This window comes from Girardinichthys multiradiatus, chromosome 1 (assembly GCF_021462225.1).
Source record: "Girardinichthys multiradiatus isolate DD_20200921_A chromosome 1, DD_fGirMul_XY1, whole genome shotgun sequence".
Taxonomy (NCBI): Eukaryota; Metazoa; Chordata; class Actinopteri; order Cyprinodontiformes; family Goodeidae; genus Girardinichthys; species Girardinichthys multiradiatus.
The window spans coordinates 49,288,245-49,303,977 of record NC_061794.1 but is presented as its reverse complement, the minus strand read 5'-3'; the positions used below and the strand labels follow the sequence as shown (position 1 = coordinate 49,303,977).

General features: G+C 44.9%; 1 protein-coding gene across 2 annotated transcripts in view; it reads left to right on the top strand.

The window, feature by feature from the left end:
• The window catches only part of kcnd1 (potassium voltage-gated channel, Shal-related subfamily, member 1), a 104,544-nt gene that overhangs the window by 19,465 nt on the left and 69,346 nt on the right, over positions 1 to 15,733 (top strand). For both annotated transcript variants that reach the window (XM_047365889.1, XM_047365897.1), the window contains exons 3-4: positions 7,965 to 8,210; positions 13,432 to 14,144. In XM_047365889.1, coding sequence (XP_047221845.1) covers positions 7,965 to 8,210; positions 13,432 to 14,144 — 959 coding nt within the window. The remainder of the gene's footprint in view (positions 1 to 7,964; positions 8,211 to 13,431; positions 14,145 to 15,733) is intronic.

Below are 15,733 nucleotides of genomic sequence, written 5' to 3'. Positions count from 1 at the left end.
CTGCAGCAGGTTCTGTGTCTGCCCTCAGATCTCCTTCCAGTGGGATGTGAGTTAAAAACCTCCAAAGCAAAGTTTCCAGGTGTAGGATTGATTCTGTTGGGAAAACAAGCTTCTCTGCTGTCTAAAGTATAGGCACCCCTTAGCTGCAGTGATCTGGAGAAGGCACTCCATGTCCTTGTTAGTTCTTTTTTAAAGATATTTTTTCAGCACTAGTGGCCTTTTTTTATATTTTATTGACAGTAGGCAGACAGGAATGAGGGGTAGAGAGAGGAGGAGACATTTGGCACATGTTCCCGGGTTCGAGTCCCGGACCCGGGACAGCCGCTTCGTGGACTGCAGCCTCCATATATGGTCATGTGCTTAACCCCTACACCATCAGCGCCGCGCCCCTCCTTGCTCGTTCTTGATTACTGTAATGTTTTATATGTCTTATAAATCAGTTCTCTATTTTCCCATTCGTTTATTGACTAACTCTATAAACAAAAAAACACTCCTGTCCGTGTTCATCTCTGCACTGATTTCCGGTTCAGTTCAGTTTAAACTGCTGCTGTTTGGTTTTAAAGCACTGAATGGCCTCCACTGCCCTACCTGCCAGCCTTGGTATATGGACACAGGTCTTGCTTTGGACTCACAAGAACTAATTAATTCTTAAAAGCAACCCATAAACCCTAAACCCTGCAGCACCCAGCACAGAAATCCTCCTGAGACATGAGGAAATTCACAAAACGGGTGTGGACCAGACATCCAAAATCCCATGACACCCTCAGCAGCTCTGTGTGGGAAAAGATCTGGTCCTCTGTTCCACATCCAGGATGCAAGCCATGCTGCTCCTCCAGAATCTGAGGTTCCACAATCAATCAGAGTAAGCTTCTTCCGGGAGTGTAATCCTTCGATAGCTAAAGCCATCCCATGTATAAGACTATAAATGCAGTCAAAGACCATCTCTCACCAGTACTACACTATGAATAAGCAGCTTACATCAGTCACCTGTGATGATTGGGAACAGATATTTTATCCCAGCTGGAGTTTCTGCAGGTTTGTTAACCTCCTGATCCAACACAGGTTCAAGCTGATAAAACATGCACCTGCTGAGGGTTTCAGCTGCTTTCTGTGGACATTTTTTCTATGGAAGGTGCTTGGCAAATAAAATGGACTCTCTGTCATAGGAAGCTACCTGTTAAACCAGGCAGCAGGTAACATGACACAGAGACTGACAGCTGCAGCAGCCACCACAGTGGACAGCAGTGTAAGCAATGAGAAACACTGATCCAGATCAGTAACATGATTGCTATAAAAAACTATACAACTAAACAACTATAATGCCATTTTGCAAGCAGTGAAAATAACAATAAAACGTGATTTAAAAAGATGTCTGGACAGTACATGTCTTCACGGCTATGTGGAGACACAGGAAATCAGATAGTAGACCAAAAATAGGTACTGGAAGTTTCCTGTCACGGCATTTTAGGCATACCATATGGAGCAGATAGTTGCCCACATCTGCCAGGGGCAGGTCTCTGACTGTCATCTCGGCCTACGGGCCAAGCGGTAGTGCGGAGTACCCGGCCTTCTTGGCCTCCCTGTTGGGGGTGCCCCTCCCGGGGACTCCATTATTCTGTTGGGGGACTTCAACGCCCATATGGGAAACAACAGTGACACCTAGAGAGGCGTGATCGGGAGGAATGGCCTCCCCGATCTGAAACCAAATGGTGCTTTGTTATTAGACTTCTGTGCTAATCACAGGTTCTCCATAATGAACACCATGTCCAAGCATAAGGGTGTCCATCTGTGCACTTGGCACCAGGACACCCTAGGCAGGAGGTCAATGATCGACTTTGTTGTCGTATCATCAGATCTTTGGCCACATGTTTTGGACACTCGGATGTGGAGAGGGGCTGAGCTGTCCACTGATCACCACCTGGTGGTGAGATGGATCCACTGGAGGAGGAGAAAGCTGGACAGACTTGGCAGGCTCAAGTGGGGTGGTGGGAGGCTGCTGACCTCAACTGGGGACATTATCGGGCGGTGGAAGGAGTACTTCGAGGATCTCCTCAATCCTGCCATCACGCATTCCCTGGTGGAAGCAGATGCTGGGAACTCGAGGTTGGACTCTTTCATCATCCAGGCTGTAGTCACCGAGTTGGTTAAAAAGCAGCATGGTGGCAGGTCTTCGGGGCTGGATGAGATCCGCACTGAGTACCTCGGGTCTCTGGATGTTGTGGGGCTGTCAGGGTTGACACGCCTCTTCAACATTGCGTCGGGGACAGTGCCTCTGGACTGGCAGACTGGGGTGGTGGTCTCCCTTCATAAGAAGGGTGACTGGAGGGTGTGTTCCAACTACAGGGGGATCATACTCCTCAGCCTCCCTGGTAAGGCCTACGCCAGGGTATTGGAGAAGAGAGTCCGGCCGATAGTCGAACCTCAGCGGAGGAGGAGGAGCAGTGTGGTTTTCGTCCCGGCCGTGGAACACTGGACCAGCTCTATACCCTCTACAGGGTACTCGAGGGTTCATTGGAGTTTGCCCAACCAGTCCACATGTGTTTTGTGGACCTGGAGAAGGCATTCAACTGTGTCCCTCGTGATGTCCTGTGAGGGGTGCTCCAGGAGTATGGAATCAGGGGCCCTTTATTAGGGGCCATCCGGTCCCTGTACAAGCGGAGCAGGAGTTTGGTCCGCATTGCCGGCACTAAGTCGGACCTGTTCCCGGTGCATGTTGGAGTCCAGCAGTGCTGCCCTTTGTTGCCGGTCCTGTTCATAACTTTTATGGACAGGATTTCTACACGCAGCCAAGGGCCGGAGGACGTCTGGTTTAGGGACCAGAGGATTTCTTCTCTTCTTTTTGCAGCTGATGTGGTCCTGCTGGCCCCCTCTAGCCAAGACCTACAGCATGTGCAGGGGCGGTTTGCAGCCGAGTGTGAAGCGGCTGGGGTGAAGATCAACTCCTCCAAGTCAGAGGCCATGGTTATTGACTGGAAGAGGGTGGCTTGTCCTCTTCAGGTTGGAGGGGAGTTCCTGCCTCTAGTAGAGGAGTTGAAGTATCTCGGGGTCTTGTTCACGAGTGAGGGAAGAATGGAGCAGGAGATCGACAGACGGATCGGTGCGGCTGCCACAGTAATGGGGGCACTGTGCCGGTCCGTTGTGGTGAAGAGAGAGCTGAGCTGAAAAGCGAAGCTCTCAATTTACTGATCGGTCTACGTTCCTACCCTCACCTATGGCCATGAACTTTGGGTCATGACCGAAAGAACGAGATCCTGGATACAAGCGGCTGAAATGAGCTTCCTCCGTAGGGTGGCCGGGCACTCCCTTAGAGATAGGGTGAGGAGCTCGGCCATCCGGGAGGAGCTCGGAGTAGAGCCGCTGCTCCTCCACATCGAGTGGAGCCAGTTGAGGTGGCTCAGGGATCTATTCAATTCAATTCGGTTTTATTTATATAGCGCAAATTCACAACACATGTCGTCTCAAGGTTCTTCACAACAGTCAGGTTCATACATTCCAATTAATCGTAACCATTGAACAGTTCAGTCAGATTCAGTTATTTATTCAAATTGGATAAAAAGTTTTTCTATCTAAGGAAACCCAGCAGATTGCATCCAGTCAGTGACTTGCAGCATTCACTCCTCCTGGATGAGCATGTAGAGACAGTGGACAGTCACTGGCGTTGACTTTGCAGCAATCCCTCATACTGAGCATGCATGTAGCGACAGTGGAGAGGAAAAACTCCCTTTTAACAGGAAGAAACCTCCAGCAGAACCAGAACCAGGCTCAGTGTGAGCGGCCATCTGCCACGACCGACTGGAGGTTTGAGAGAACAGAGCAGAGACACAAAGAGAACAAAGAAGCACTGATCCAGGAGTACTTTCTATGGGAAGGAAAAGTAAATGTTTATGGATGTAGCTCCTTTAGTCGTTTCATCTAGAAAGAAAGAACAGATAAACTCTGAGCCAGTTTTCAAGGTTAGAGTCTGAAAGAGAGAACATAGAGTTAGTCACAGTAGAAGCTCAGTCAGTAGCCATGTCTAGGAGAGAGAAAGGGTTAAACACTAAAAGACAGGGCTATGTGGATCATCGGTAGAAGGTGAACATTAAGTTGTTGCCAGCAGAAGCTCGGACGATGCCCTCCTCCAGAAAGGTGTCACAGGTAGACACAGAGCCAGGCCAGGTGTAGCTTCTAGGAAGAGAAAAGAGAGAACAAAGTTAAAAGCTGAAATAACAGCAAATAATGCAGAATTGGAGAGTAGTATGAGAATGTAGCGAAGAGGGTGAAAGTGGTCAAAACTTGTCCTGGTCAAAAATAACACCAAGGTTTTTTACTTTATTACCGGAGGTCAATTTAATACCATCCAGGTTAAGTGATTGACTAAGCAGTTTCTTTTTTAAAGACTCCGGTACAAAGACGACAACTTCTGTCTTGTCTGAATTTAGAAGCAGAAAATTTTACGTCATCCAAGTTTTTATATCTTCAAGACATGCTTGTAGTCTATCTAACTGGTTGGGTTCATCAGGATTTATGGATAAGTAAAGCTGAGTATCATCAGCGTAACAGTGAAAATGTATCCTACGCTGCCTGATAATTTGACCTATTGGAAGTATATATATAGTAAAGAGAATTGGCCCAAGTACTGAACCCTGTGGTACTCCACAATTAACCCTGGCGTTTACAGATGATTTATCATTTACATGAACAAACTGGAATCTGTCAGACAGATAAGATTTAAACCAGCCTAGCGCTGTTCCCCTGATCCCTACAGCATATTCCAGCCTTTCTAAGAGAATATTATGGTCGACTGTATCAAATGCAGCACTGAGATCTAACAGAACCAGAACAGACACAAGTCCATTACCTGAGGCCATAAGAATATCATTAGTGACTTTCAGCAGAGCTGTTTCAGTGCTATGATGAGCTCTGAAACCTGACTGAAACTCTTCAAACAGGTCATTGCTGTATAAATGTTCACACATTTGATTAGCAACTATTTTCTCAAGAATTTTAGATAATAATAGAAGATTGGATATAGGTCTGTAATTTTTCAAGTCATCTCGATCAAGCGAAGGTTTCTTAAGTAAAGATTTAATTACAGCTACCTTAAAAGCCTGTGGTTCTGATCCATTTACTAAGGATAAATTAATCATATCTAAAATGGGGCTGGTAATCAGAGGGAACACTTCCTTAAATAATTTGGTTGGGATTGGGTCTAACATACAAGTTGAAGGTTTAGATGAAGCTAATATTTCTGATAACTCAGGAAGCTCCACTGAATCAGAACAGTCCAAACACAAATCAGGTTCTGCAGTTATTTCCAATGTTGTCTCACTTGCTGAGGATGAAGTAATCATCTTCGGGAGTATGTCAAATATTTTATTTTTAATACAATCAATTTTATTTAAGAAGAATCCCATAAAGTCATGATTGCTGAGAGCTAAGGGAATGGATGGCTCAACAGAGTTATGACTCTGTGTAAATTTAGCAACTGTACTAAAGAGAAACCTAGGATTATTCTTGTTCTCTTCTATTAATGATGAGAAATAAGCTGTTCTAGCTTGGTGAAGTGTCTTTTTATAAAACAGTAGGCTATTTTTCCAGATTAAGTAGGAATCCTCTAGGTGTTTAGAGCGCCATTTTCTCTCCAATTTTCTTACATTGTGCTTTAAAGTACGCAAATCTAAATTAAACCAAGGAGTTAGCCTCCAATGAATAATTACCTTCTTTTTCAAGGGGGCTGCATTGTCTAATGCATCACGCAATGATGAAGAAACACTATGAACAAAAGAATCAATTTGTGAAGGGGAAGAAACAAAATGATTGCCCTCCACTGTGTTTTTCAGTGATAATGAGGAAATTAAAAGTAGAACAGATTCTTTAAAGGTTGTTACAGCATCGCCTGATAGTGATCTACTATAATGACATTTTCTTTCAGGTGTGGAGTACTCGGTTAAATTAAACTCAAAGATTATTATAAAAATGGTCAGACAGGACAGGGTTATGAGAAAATATTGTTATGTCTTTACACTCAATACCACATGTCAGCACAAGGTCCAGAGAATGAAGACAAAGGTGGGTGGGTTTGTTAATGTTTTGAGCAAAGCCAATTTAGTCTAAGATAGCATTAAAGGATATATTTAGGCTATCACTTTCAGCATCTACATGAATGTTAAAATCCCCCACTATAATAACTTTATCTGTATTTAACACTAAATCAGATAAAAGGTCTGAAAGCTGATCTAAAAAGGAGAGTAAGGACCTGGTGGACGGTACAAAACAACAAACAGAAGTGGTTTTAGTGCTTTGCAATTTGGATGAGAAAAACTAAGGATTAAATATTCAAAAGAGTTGTAGCTATTGATTGGTCTGGGACTAGTCAATAAATCAGACTGAAATATGGTTGCTACTCCTCCTCCTCGCCCAGTATTTTGAGGAATGTGAAAATTTAAATAATTAGTAGGATTTGACTCATTTATAGTAACATAATCCTCTTGCTGCTGCCAGGTTTCTGTGAGGCAGAATAAATCAATCTGATTGTCAGAAATCAGGTCACTAACTAGCAAAGTCTTTGAAGAGAGAGATCTTATGTTCAGTAAGCCACATTTAATTGTTTTATTTTTCTTTTTAGTCTGAGTTGTGTTTATTTTTATTAGATTTTCCTGATTTCCTCCTTTTAGATTATTTTTTAATCTATTCAATTTTGGCCGTGGGCGAGACACTGTCTTAATAGGGTAATGGGTGGGTAGCAGTACAGAAGCTGCAGAGAGGAGTGTTAAACTACGACCCTGCTTCCTGGTCTGAACCCTGGGTTGTCAGAGTTCTGGAGAACTATCTGTACCAGATGCCTCCTGGACGCCTTCCTTGGGAGGTGTTCCAGGCATGTCCCACCGGGAGGAGGCCCAGGGGACGACCCAGGACACACCGGAGGGACTATGTCTCTCGGCTGGCCTGGGAACGTCTTGGGCTCCCCCTGGAGGAGCTGGAGGAGGTGTCTGGAGAGAGGGACGTCTGGGTGTCTCTGCTGAGTCTGCTGCCCCTGCGACCCGGTCCCAGATAAGCGGAAGATGATGAATACGAGTACGAGATGTGCCAGGGAAGTTTCGCTCTATAAAAAGGATATCTCAAGACGGTATCCTTATTGTGTGATGATTAAGCTATACAGACTAGGGCCCACCACTCTGGGATGACCCAAGAACCCACACAGACAACACCCCACTGAGGCTAAACAGCCCCCTGCCAAGGCCCCCCATGGCGCTGTCAGAGACCCCGAGGCCTTTCCCACGCCCCCAGTCCCCACAGAACCGACATAGTAGCTGAATAGTGGGAACCAGGGGTCTACACCCCCCACCCCGTTGTGTGTGTGTGTGTGTGTGTGTGTGCGTGTGTGTGTGTGTGGTAATGTGAAGTGTTGATGACATATTTCACCATCAGGTTCTTCCACAGCTCTCATTGGAGCAGTTGAATTGTTGTCCATGAATCTTTTTTAAATGAGGCAGAACTCATGTGGTGTTATTATAAACTACCTAAGTGTTCCCATTACTGGACTTTGTCAGGAGCATAAGGCTGGCTGTCACCTCCGGAACCGGAGCCAGAAACTGGGCGTGTTGCAGCTCTGCTCCTAATTCTGCATGTCTAATCAGCACGTTGAGGTGCATTTGGGCAGAAATAATGATAAAAAAGCTCCACAACAGAAATAGATCTGTTTAGCAGTGCTGAAGTACTTTCTGCAGCGGTGGCAGAACAGGTTTTCCAAAGAAAACACACAGGCGTACTTCCCCATCAGTTACTGACATTTCACTGCTCCCATCTAACATCTCAGAGGCCTTTCACCCAGCTGCAATGTTCCTGGCATGTCAATGTGTGGTGTTCAGGAGAAAACAGCTGATAATAAACCATAAACGTCTTCAGTTTCCTCCTTTAATAGTTAGAACCTGCTTATCACTGTGACTTTAATAATGATCCATGTTGTTTTTGCATCTCTGCAGACATGGAAGAACACTCTGGACCGTTACCCTGACACCCTCCTGGGCTCCTCAGAGAAGGAGTTCTTCTACAACGAGGACACTCAGGAGTATTTTTTCGACAGAGACCCCGAGATGTTCCGACACATCCTGAACTTTTATCGTACTGGGAAGCTCCATTACCCCCGAAATGAGTGCATCCAGGCGTTTGACGAGGAGCTGGCCTTCTACGGCATTGTACCAGAGATCATTGGAGACTGCTGCATGGAGGTACATCTGAACCTTCTCATGGTCTGCTCTTTATGTCTGTTGGACAACTACAGCCTGTTAAATACATCAGTAAAGGTGTACGACAGGCTTCAATCCCTCGCTTATGGAAATTAAACCTTTACAGCTCAGTTTCCATGGTAACAGAACCGGGTCCAAGGTGAACCGAACTTAAAGTCTCTCTGATCCTGCTTAGTGCAGGCTGCCTGTAAGAACAAGGTGTTAGAACTTCTGAATTAAAAGAACGGCTTCAAGAAGTCAGAAATCATTACAATAAAACAATAACCCCGACCTCCAAACCAGAGCAAATTACCAAGATAAATGAGCCATTTAGAATTTTGTTAAACTAGTTAAATATATTTGCCGTCCTTCATAACAAGCTAACTGTTCTGAGGATGAAATTATCCTCCATCCCACCTGAGCCTCATTACATCTCTGACCGTCTAAAAAAGGAATGCTGCAGTTTCCAGCTTTATTTCCTTTGAATGCTGCAGTGCTTTCAGATTGGTTTATAATGCCTGCATCATTTGTAGTATGCTTACGCGTACCTTTAGGTTTTTATTTCCTGCTAATGCTTGGCTTTATTGTTGGACATTTTGCAGCTGAACTCATTAAGTCTCCCTGGAGAAGAGCTTCATCAGCCAAACGACTAAAGTGTAAAGAACACTGATGGATCTGGGGGGATATTACTAACCAGCGCTGCTCTCCAGCCCCATTATCAATCCCAAACTCATTAAGACGGCGGCGATGAGCCCTCCGGATCACCAGAACTGCAATCTGAGTGGGCTCTTTCTTCCACCTGATTTTGGAGAGCTGTCCAACACGTCTCTATGTAATTTCTGTTAATGAGACATAAACAAGTCTTTTGGTTTCTACAATAAGCCCAACAATCAGGTCATTATAGCAGTCATTTTATTGTTAGCTCATCAACCGAGGCTTTTATGTCTTCATGGTTCTATAACTGACCGGGCCAGCGGCTCTTTAATGAAAGACAGTTCTTTGTTTCCTCTGCTTTAGCCGCCCTAATCATCCTCAGTGTTAGTTAGCAGTTTATAGACATACATATTATATTCAGACATATTCAACATCAGCAATACAGTTAAGTAGTTTATTATTTAGTCAGTCAGTCATTTTCTACCGCTTATTCCATAGTGGGTCGCGGGGGAGCTGGTGCCTATCTCCAGCAGTCTATGGGCGAGAGGCGGGTTCACCCTGGACAGGTCACCAGTCCACCACAGGGCAACATACAAACAACCATGTACACACTCATACACCTAAGGGCAATTTAGAGAGACCAATTAACCTAACAGGCATGTCTTTGGACTGTGGGAGGAAGCTGGAGTACCCGGTGAGAACCCACCCAGTTTATTATTTAAATTGGTAAAAAGTTTTCTATCTAAGAAAACACATCAGATTGCATCGAGTCTCGGACCTTGGAGCTTTCCCTTATGCATGTGGAAGAAACACAGGAAAGAACCTCCAGCAGAACCAGACTCAGTGTGAGCAACAATCTACTGAGATCAACTGGGGGTTGAACAGAGCAGAGACACAAAACAACACAGAAACACTGATCCAGGAATACTTAGAGAGTGAAAGGGGTCATAATGTGCTCCAGCAGCCTTAAGGGCAGAACATAGGTGAGCATACTGTTTTGTATGTGACACGCTGCTCCGAGCAGCCGGTCTGGAGTACGCACAGCATCACCTCTCTCTGCCATGCACTCAGAGGCGTATTCCTCTTCTTCGTCCCTAATCTGGTTTAATGGCCTTTAACACCACCTTTTCTTCTTTTCGTTTTTCCAAAGCTACATGGCGAATTTGTTCTGCCTCCCCGTCCGATGTGGCCATGGCAGAAAATGATCAGAAAATGGTAGAAATGTAGGAAACTGGTACGATTGATTATGAAGTGCGTACAGTGCGTGCGGAGTCTGCGCTGCTCACAGTACCCCAACTATGTTCTGCCTTAAGCCTACAGTGCCTTGCGAAAGTACTCGGCCCCCTTGAACTTTTCAACCTCTTGCCACATTTCAGGCTCAAACATAAAGATATAAAATTCTAATTTTTTGTGAAGAATCAACAACAAGTTGGACACAATCGTGAAGTGGAATGAAATTTATTGGATGTGTCAAACTTTTTTAACAAATAAAAAACTAAAAAGTGGGGTGTGTAATATTATTCAGCCCCCTTGCGTTAATACTTTGTAGCACCACGCTTTGCTGCAATTACAGCTGCAAGTCTCTTGGGGTTTGTCTCCATCAGTTTTCACATCGAGAGACTGAAATTCTTGCTCATTCTTCCTTGTAAAACAGCTGGAGCTCAGTGAGGTTGGATGGAGAGCGTTCATGAACATCAGTCTTCAGCTCTTTCCACAGATTCTCGATTGGATTCAGGTCTGGACTTTGACTAGGCCATTCCAACACCTGGATACATTTATTTGTGAACCATTCCATTGTAGATTTGGCTTTATGTTTTGGATCATTGTCTTGTTGGAAGATAAATCTCCGTCCCAGTCTCAAGTCTCTTGCAGACTCCAACAGGTTTTCTTCCAGAATGGTCCTGTATTTGGACCCATCCATCTTCCCATCAATTTTGACCATCTTCTCTGTCCCTGCTGACGAAAAGCAGGCCCAAATTATGATGCTGCCACCACCATGTTTGACAGTGGGGATGGTGTGTTCAGGGTGATCTGTGTTGCTTTCATGCCAAACATATCGTTTTGCATTGTGGCCAAACAGTTTGATTTTGGTTTCATCTGACCAGAGCACCTTCTTCCACATGTTTGGTGTGTCTCCCAGGTCGCTTGTGACAAACTTTAAACGAGACTTTTTATGGATATCTTTGAGAAATGGCTTTCTTGTTGCCACTCTTCCATAAAGGCCAGATTTGTGCAGTGTACGACTGATTGTTGTCCTATGGACAGACTCTCCCACCTCAGCTGTAGATCTCTGCAGTTCATCCAGAGTGATCATGGACCTCTTGGCTGCATCTCTGATCAGTCTTCTCCTTGTTTGAGATGAACGTTTAGAGGGACGGCCGGGTCTTGGTAGATTTGCAGTGGTCTGATACTCCTTCCATTTCAATATGATTGCTTGCACAGTGCTCCTTGAGATGTTTAAAGCTTGGACATCTTTTTGTATCCAAATCCAGCTTTAAACTTCTCTACAACAGTATCTCAGACCTGCCTGGTGTGTTCCTTGGTCTTCATGATGCTCTGCGCTTTGAACAGAACCCTGAGACTATCACAGAGCAGGTGCATTTATACGGAGACTTGATGACACACAGGTGGATTCTATTTATCATCATCAGTCATTTGGGACAACATTGGATCATTCAGAGATCCTCACTGAACTTCTGGAGTCAGTTTGTTTTTCAGTGCTTTATTTGTTAAAAAAGTTTGATCCAATAAATTTCATTCCACTTCATGATTGTGTCCCACTTGTTGATTCTTCACAAAACATTAGAATTTTTATCTTTATGTTTGAAGAAGTTGAAAAGTTCAAGAGGGCCAAATATTTTCGCAAGGCACTGTATAGCAGCATAACTAGAGATAACTCAGGATAACCTAAGCCACTCTAACTATAAGCTTTATCAAAAAGGAAAGTTTTAAGCCTAGCCTTAAAAGTAGACAGGGTGTCTGCCTCACGGACTAAAACTGGGAGCTGGTTCCACAGGAGAGGACCCTGATAACTAAAGGATCTGCCTCCCATTCTACTTCTAGAGACTCTAGGAACCACCAGTAAACCTGCAGTCTGAGAACAAAGTGCTCTGTTAGGAACATATGGACCAATCAGATCTCTGATGTATGATGGAGCTAGATCATTAAGGGCTTTATATGTGAGGAGGAGAATTTTAAATTCTATTCTGGATTTAACAGGGAGCCAATGAAGGGAAGCTAAAATAGGAGGAAAGTCTCTACTATTTTTCTCCTTCCTAATTAATGCAATATTGCGCATGAGAAATGTCTATAAATTATGTAAAAAATGTGGGATTTAAAGGACATGTCCCAGCCCCAGATGTCACTCAGGATGATTGCTTTAGCACTGGAGGCCCAGTTAAAACCATTCAGAGGAACTAAGCAGGTTTCAGGTTTGAGCTCCAGCTATTTTTAATACTCTACAGCAAATGTCATGTTCTTCAATTATCCAAGTGGCACCGCTACTATTGAATGTATGTCTTTATACAGATACCCTGAAAGTTTGAGAAGCTGTGAAATAAACTACATTTGAGAAAATCCCTCACTGATAAACTGTCTTGACATCAGCTGATCAGTAAAATCCAGACATGTTTTTTACTGTGGATTCCCACATACCAAACCTTTATCTGAAGTGTTCCAGATCATCTTCTTATATTAGCTGATGGCAGAGCTGATGTAGTTTAACCTGTCTTCCAGGTGACTCTTGGTAATTTTACTCAAAGGGAGTCATGTCATGTCAGGGGGTGGTCCTTTAGTCCTAGGATGGACTGTGTTCAGCCTGACAAACTAAGCAGATAGATAGAAATGTGCCAGAATGCGGTCTGAGGAGAATCGTCCTCAGTGCATCAAGGTCCTTCATGCCTGGACTTAGTGCTGTCCAGACATGATCCTCTATCACCACAGGTCCTTCTTGTCCACCACCTTCCTCCTCAGGAAGCTCCTCTGGGGCTTTCTTTGATAGCCTGAGAGGTATATTTTGTTGAGTCTGGTGTGTGAAGGTCCTTCATCATGGATAAAGAAGCTTTCAGCAGGCTCAAACAATCAAGAAACTCTTACACTCTGTCTCTCGTAGTAAGGAGACCACTGACCGCACTTAGATCCTGCAAAAGCCATCCGTGTTCTGGTTGAATTCCTACTTTATGTTGTATTGTTACTTGGTCAGCAACCTAGTCCAGACCAGAACAATGGTTCTGGGTTTTAAACCCAACAATCAACAGAGGATGTGCCTTTTTAACAGGACTGTTAACTCTTGGAATCAGCCCCAACACCGGCTGAATGTGCAAAAGCTCATCTCACTGAATGAGTAAGAACCATGTCCAAACGCCAGATACCATCTCTTCATGACCAAACATCTGAACATCTTCATCTGTGCTAAACTGACCATTTAACTCAGTTAGTTCACCTTCTGTCATTTTGTTTCCTGATGGACTGTTTAACCAGATCAGTTAGTGAGGCGAGCTATATGGTGGTCTACATCCACATTCTGCTTTTGTTTATGGTTAATACTCTTCTTCTTCTCCTTCTCCTGAAGGAATACCGAGACAGGAAAAAGGAGAACCAGGAGCGCCTGGCAGAGGACACGGAGGCCAACGAGGCGACAGACGCCCCCCTCCCTCCACACAGCACTCCCAGGGAGCGTCTGTGGCGGGCCTTTGAGAACCCCCACACCTCCACCATGGCACTGGTCTTCTACTATGTCACAGGTTTCTTCATTGCTGTGTCTGTTATCGCCAACGTGGTGGAGACAGTGCCCTGCCGGCCTCCGAAGGGCAGCGTCAAAGACCTCCCTTGTGGGGAGAAGTACCAGCTGGCCTTCTTCTGCATGGACACGGCCTGCGTGCTCATCTTCACCTTCGAGTACCTGATGCGCCTGTTCGCCGCGCCCAGCCGCTGTAAGTTCATGCGTTCTGTGATGTCGGTGATCGATGTGGTGGCCATCATGCCCTACTACATTGGCCTGGTGATGCCTGAGAACGAGGATGTGAGCGGTGCCTTCGTCACTCTGCGGGTGTTCCGCGTCTTCCGGATCTTCAAGTTCTCACGTCACTCTCAGGGTTTGAGGATTCTGGGTTACACATTGAAGAGCTGCGCCTCTGAGCTGGGATTCCTGCTCTTCTCCCTCACTATGGCCATCATCATTTTCGCCACCGTCATGTTCTACGCTGAGAAGGGTACCAAGGGCTCCACCTTCACCTCCATCCCAGCCTCCTTCTGGTACACCATCGTCACCATGACAACACTGGGGTGAGTGGGCCTATTTTATGCTGTCTGTTGGGTGGATGTCTAAAGGCAAGAAGATTTTATTTTGCTGGAGGGTTAGGTACAGCTGTTATTGGTGTTGTCATGGCGACATGAGTGCTTGCTCTTTGGTGTAAACAGAGTTTTGTGTCAGGACACAGATTCCTCCTCATTATTGGTCACGGTTTCCACCATGGAAAGAGATGAAGTGTGTGTTTGCCTCCCACTTGCTGCTTCTCCAGTATGGTGGTGTGTGTTGGCTGCCCACGCTCATCACAACTGCCAGTGGATGGAGTATGTGTGTTTGTGTGTGTGTGTGTGTGTGTGTGTGTGTGTGTGTGTGTTGGGCCTTCAGCTCTGATCTATTATCTGCTGTGTGGAAACATCACAAACAGAGTGGGAGTCAGAAACCTGCCAGCAGATCTGACCATCCTGCTTGAACATGCTCATGCTCAGTGTCTCCTCTCCATGCGAGCCTACCTGTCTGCCAGGTTCAGAGTTCAGGAGGTGTGAATGGAAGGAAGAGTGAAGTGCTCTGAATGACTCAAACGGTTCAGTGTGTGCTGCTGCAGCACTGGTGTTAATTTGCACAGAGCCGTGAAATGTTGATGCATCCGGAGCAACGACAAGCTTTCAGTCTTTGTGTTGATGCTGAATTTTACACCTCGATGCTTCACGTCTGGAACAGCAGGAACATCTCGGGTTGGAAGTTCTCATGATGCAACACTGCATCATGAGAACTTTATTATAACCATGTAATGCAATCGCTAGATTTCAATTTTATTTCAAAGCATTGTTTCTCTGGATTTCATGTCCCAGCGTATCATGGCTTCCAAGTTTCCTCAGACATTCTCTGTGATTCTGTGGCTGCGGAGATTAATTCAAAATCATATTTCTGAAGGTAATAGATCTTCCGTTTTTGCCAATTACAGCAAGTTTGTTTCCTGAAGTCCCCTGAGAGGTTTTTCTGGAGATGTCTGAGTCAGATCTCTGTGAGAACTGGTTTTTATTCTGTCAGTTTGGCTTGGTAAGTTCATAAAGCTACTTGTATAAATTGAAGGGGTGCCAGATGCAACCAAATGAAGACCTGCATGTAAAATAGAGCTGCAGATCCTCTCTCTGCACTCACACCATTTGCCAATTTATTTGAACCATTATACATCATTTAAAGGATATTTATCCACGTCTATGTATTTATATAAATTACAGCCCGACCAAAATGAACTTGACCCTGAAACTCCAGCCGCTTTGCTGCTAAAACACAAACTGTACTGATAGCTACTTGGTTTAGAGCCATCATCCTGATGCAGACAGATGTTGTTTCTACAGTTTGACCCGATGAAGGCAGTCTGATTACAGGCAGCTGCTCTCTGCCTGCTCCCTCCTCCTGCAGACGCTAGGACCGCCAATAAATGTCAGGACCAAACACGTTGTTTCATGGTGGCTTTGTTTTGTGTCTGATCTCTTTATTAACTGAACCCAAGCAGCTGGAATGAGCTTCTTCTGTAGGTTGCCGGGGCTCTGCCTAAAGAGGAGCTCCATCATCCAAAGAGACCTTGGAGTAGAGCTGCTGCTCCTTCACACTGAAGGAGTCA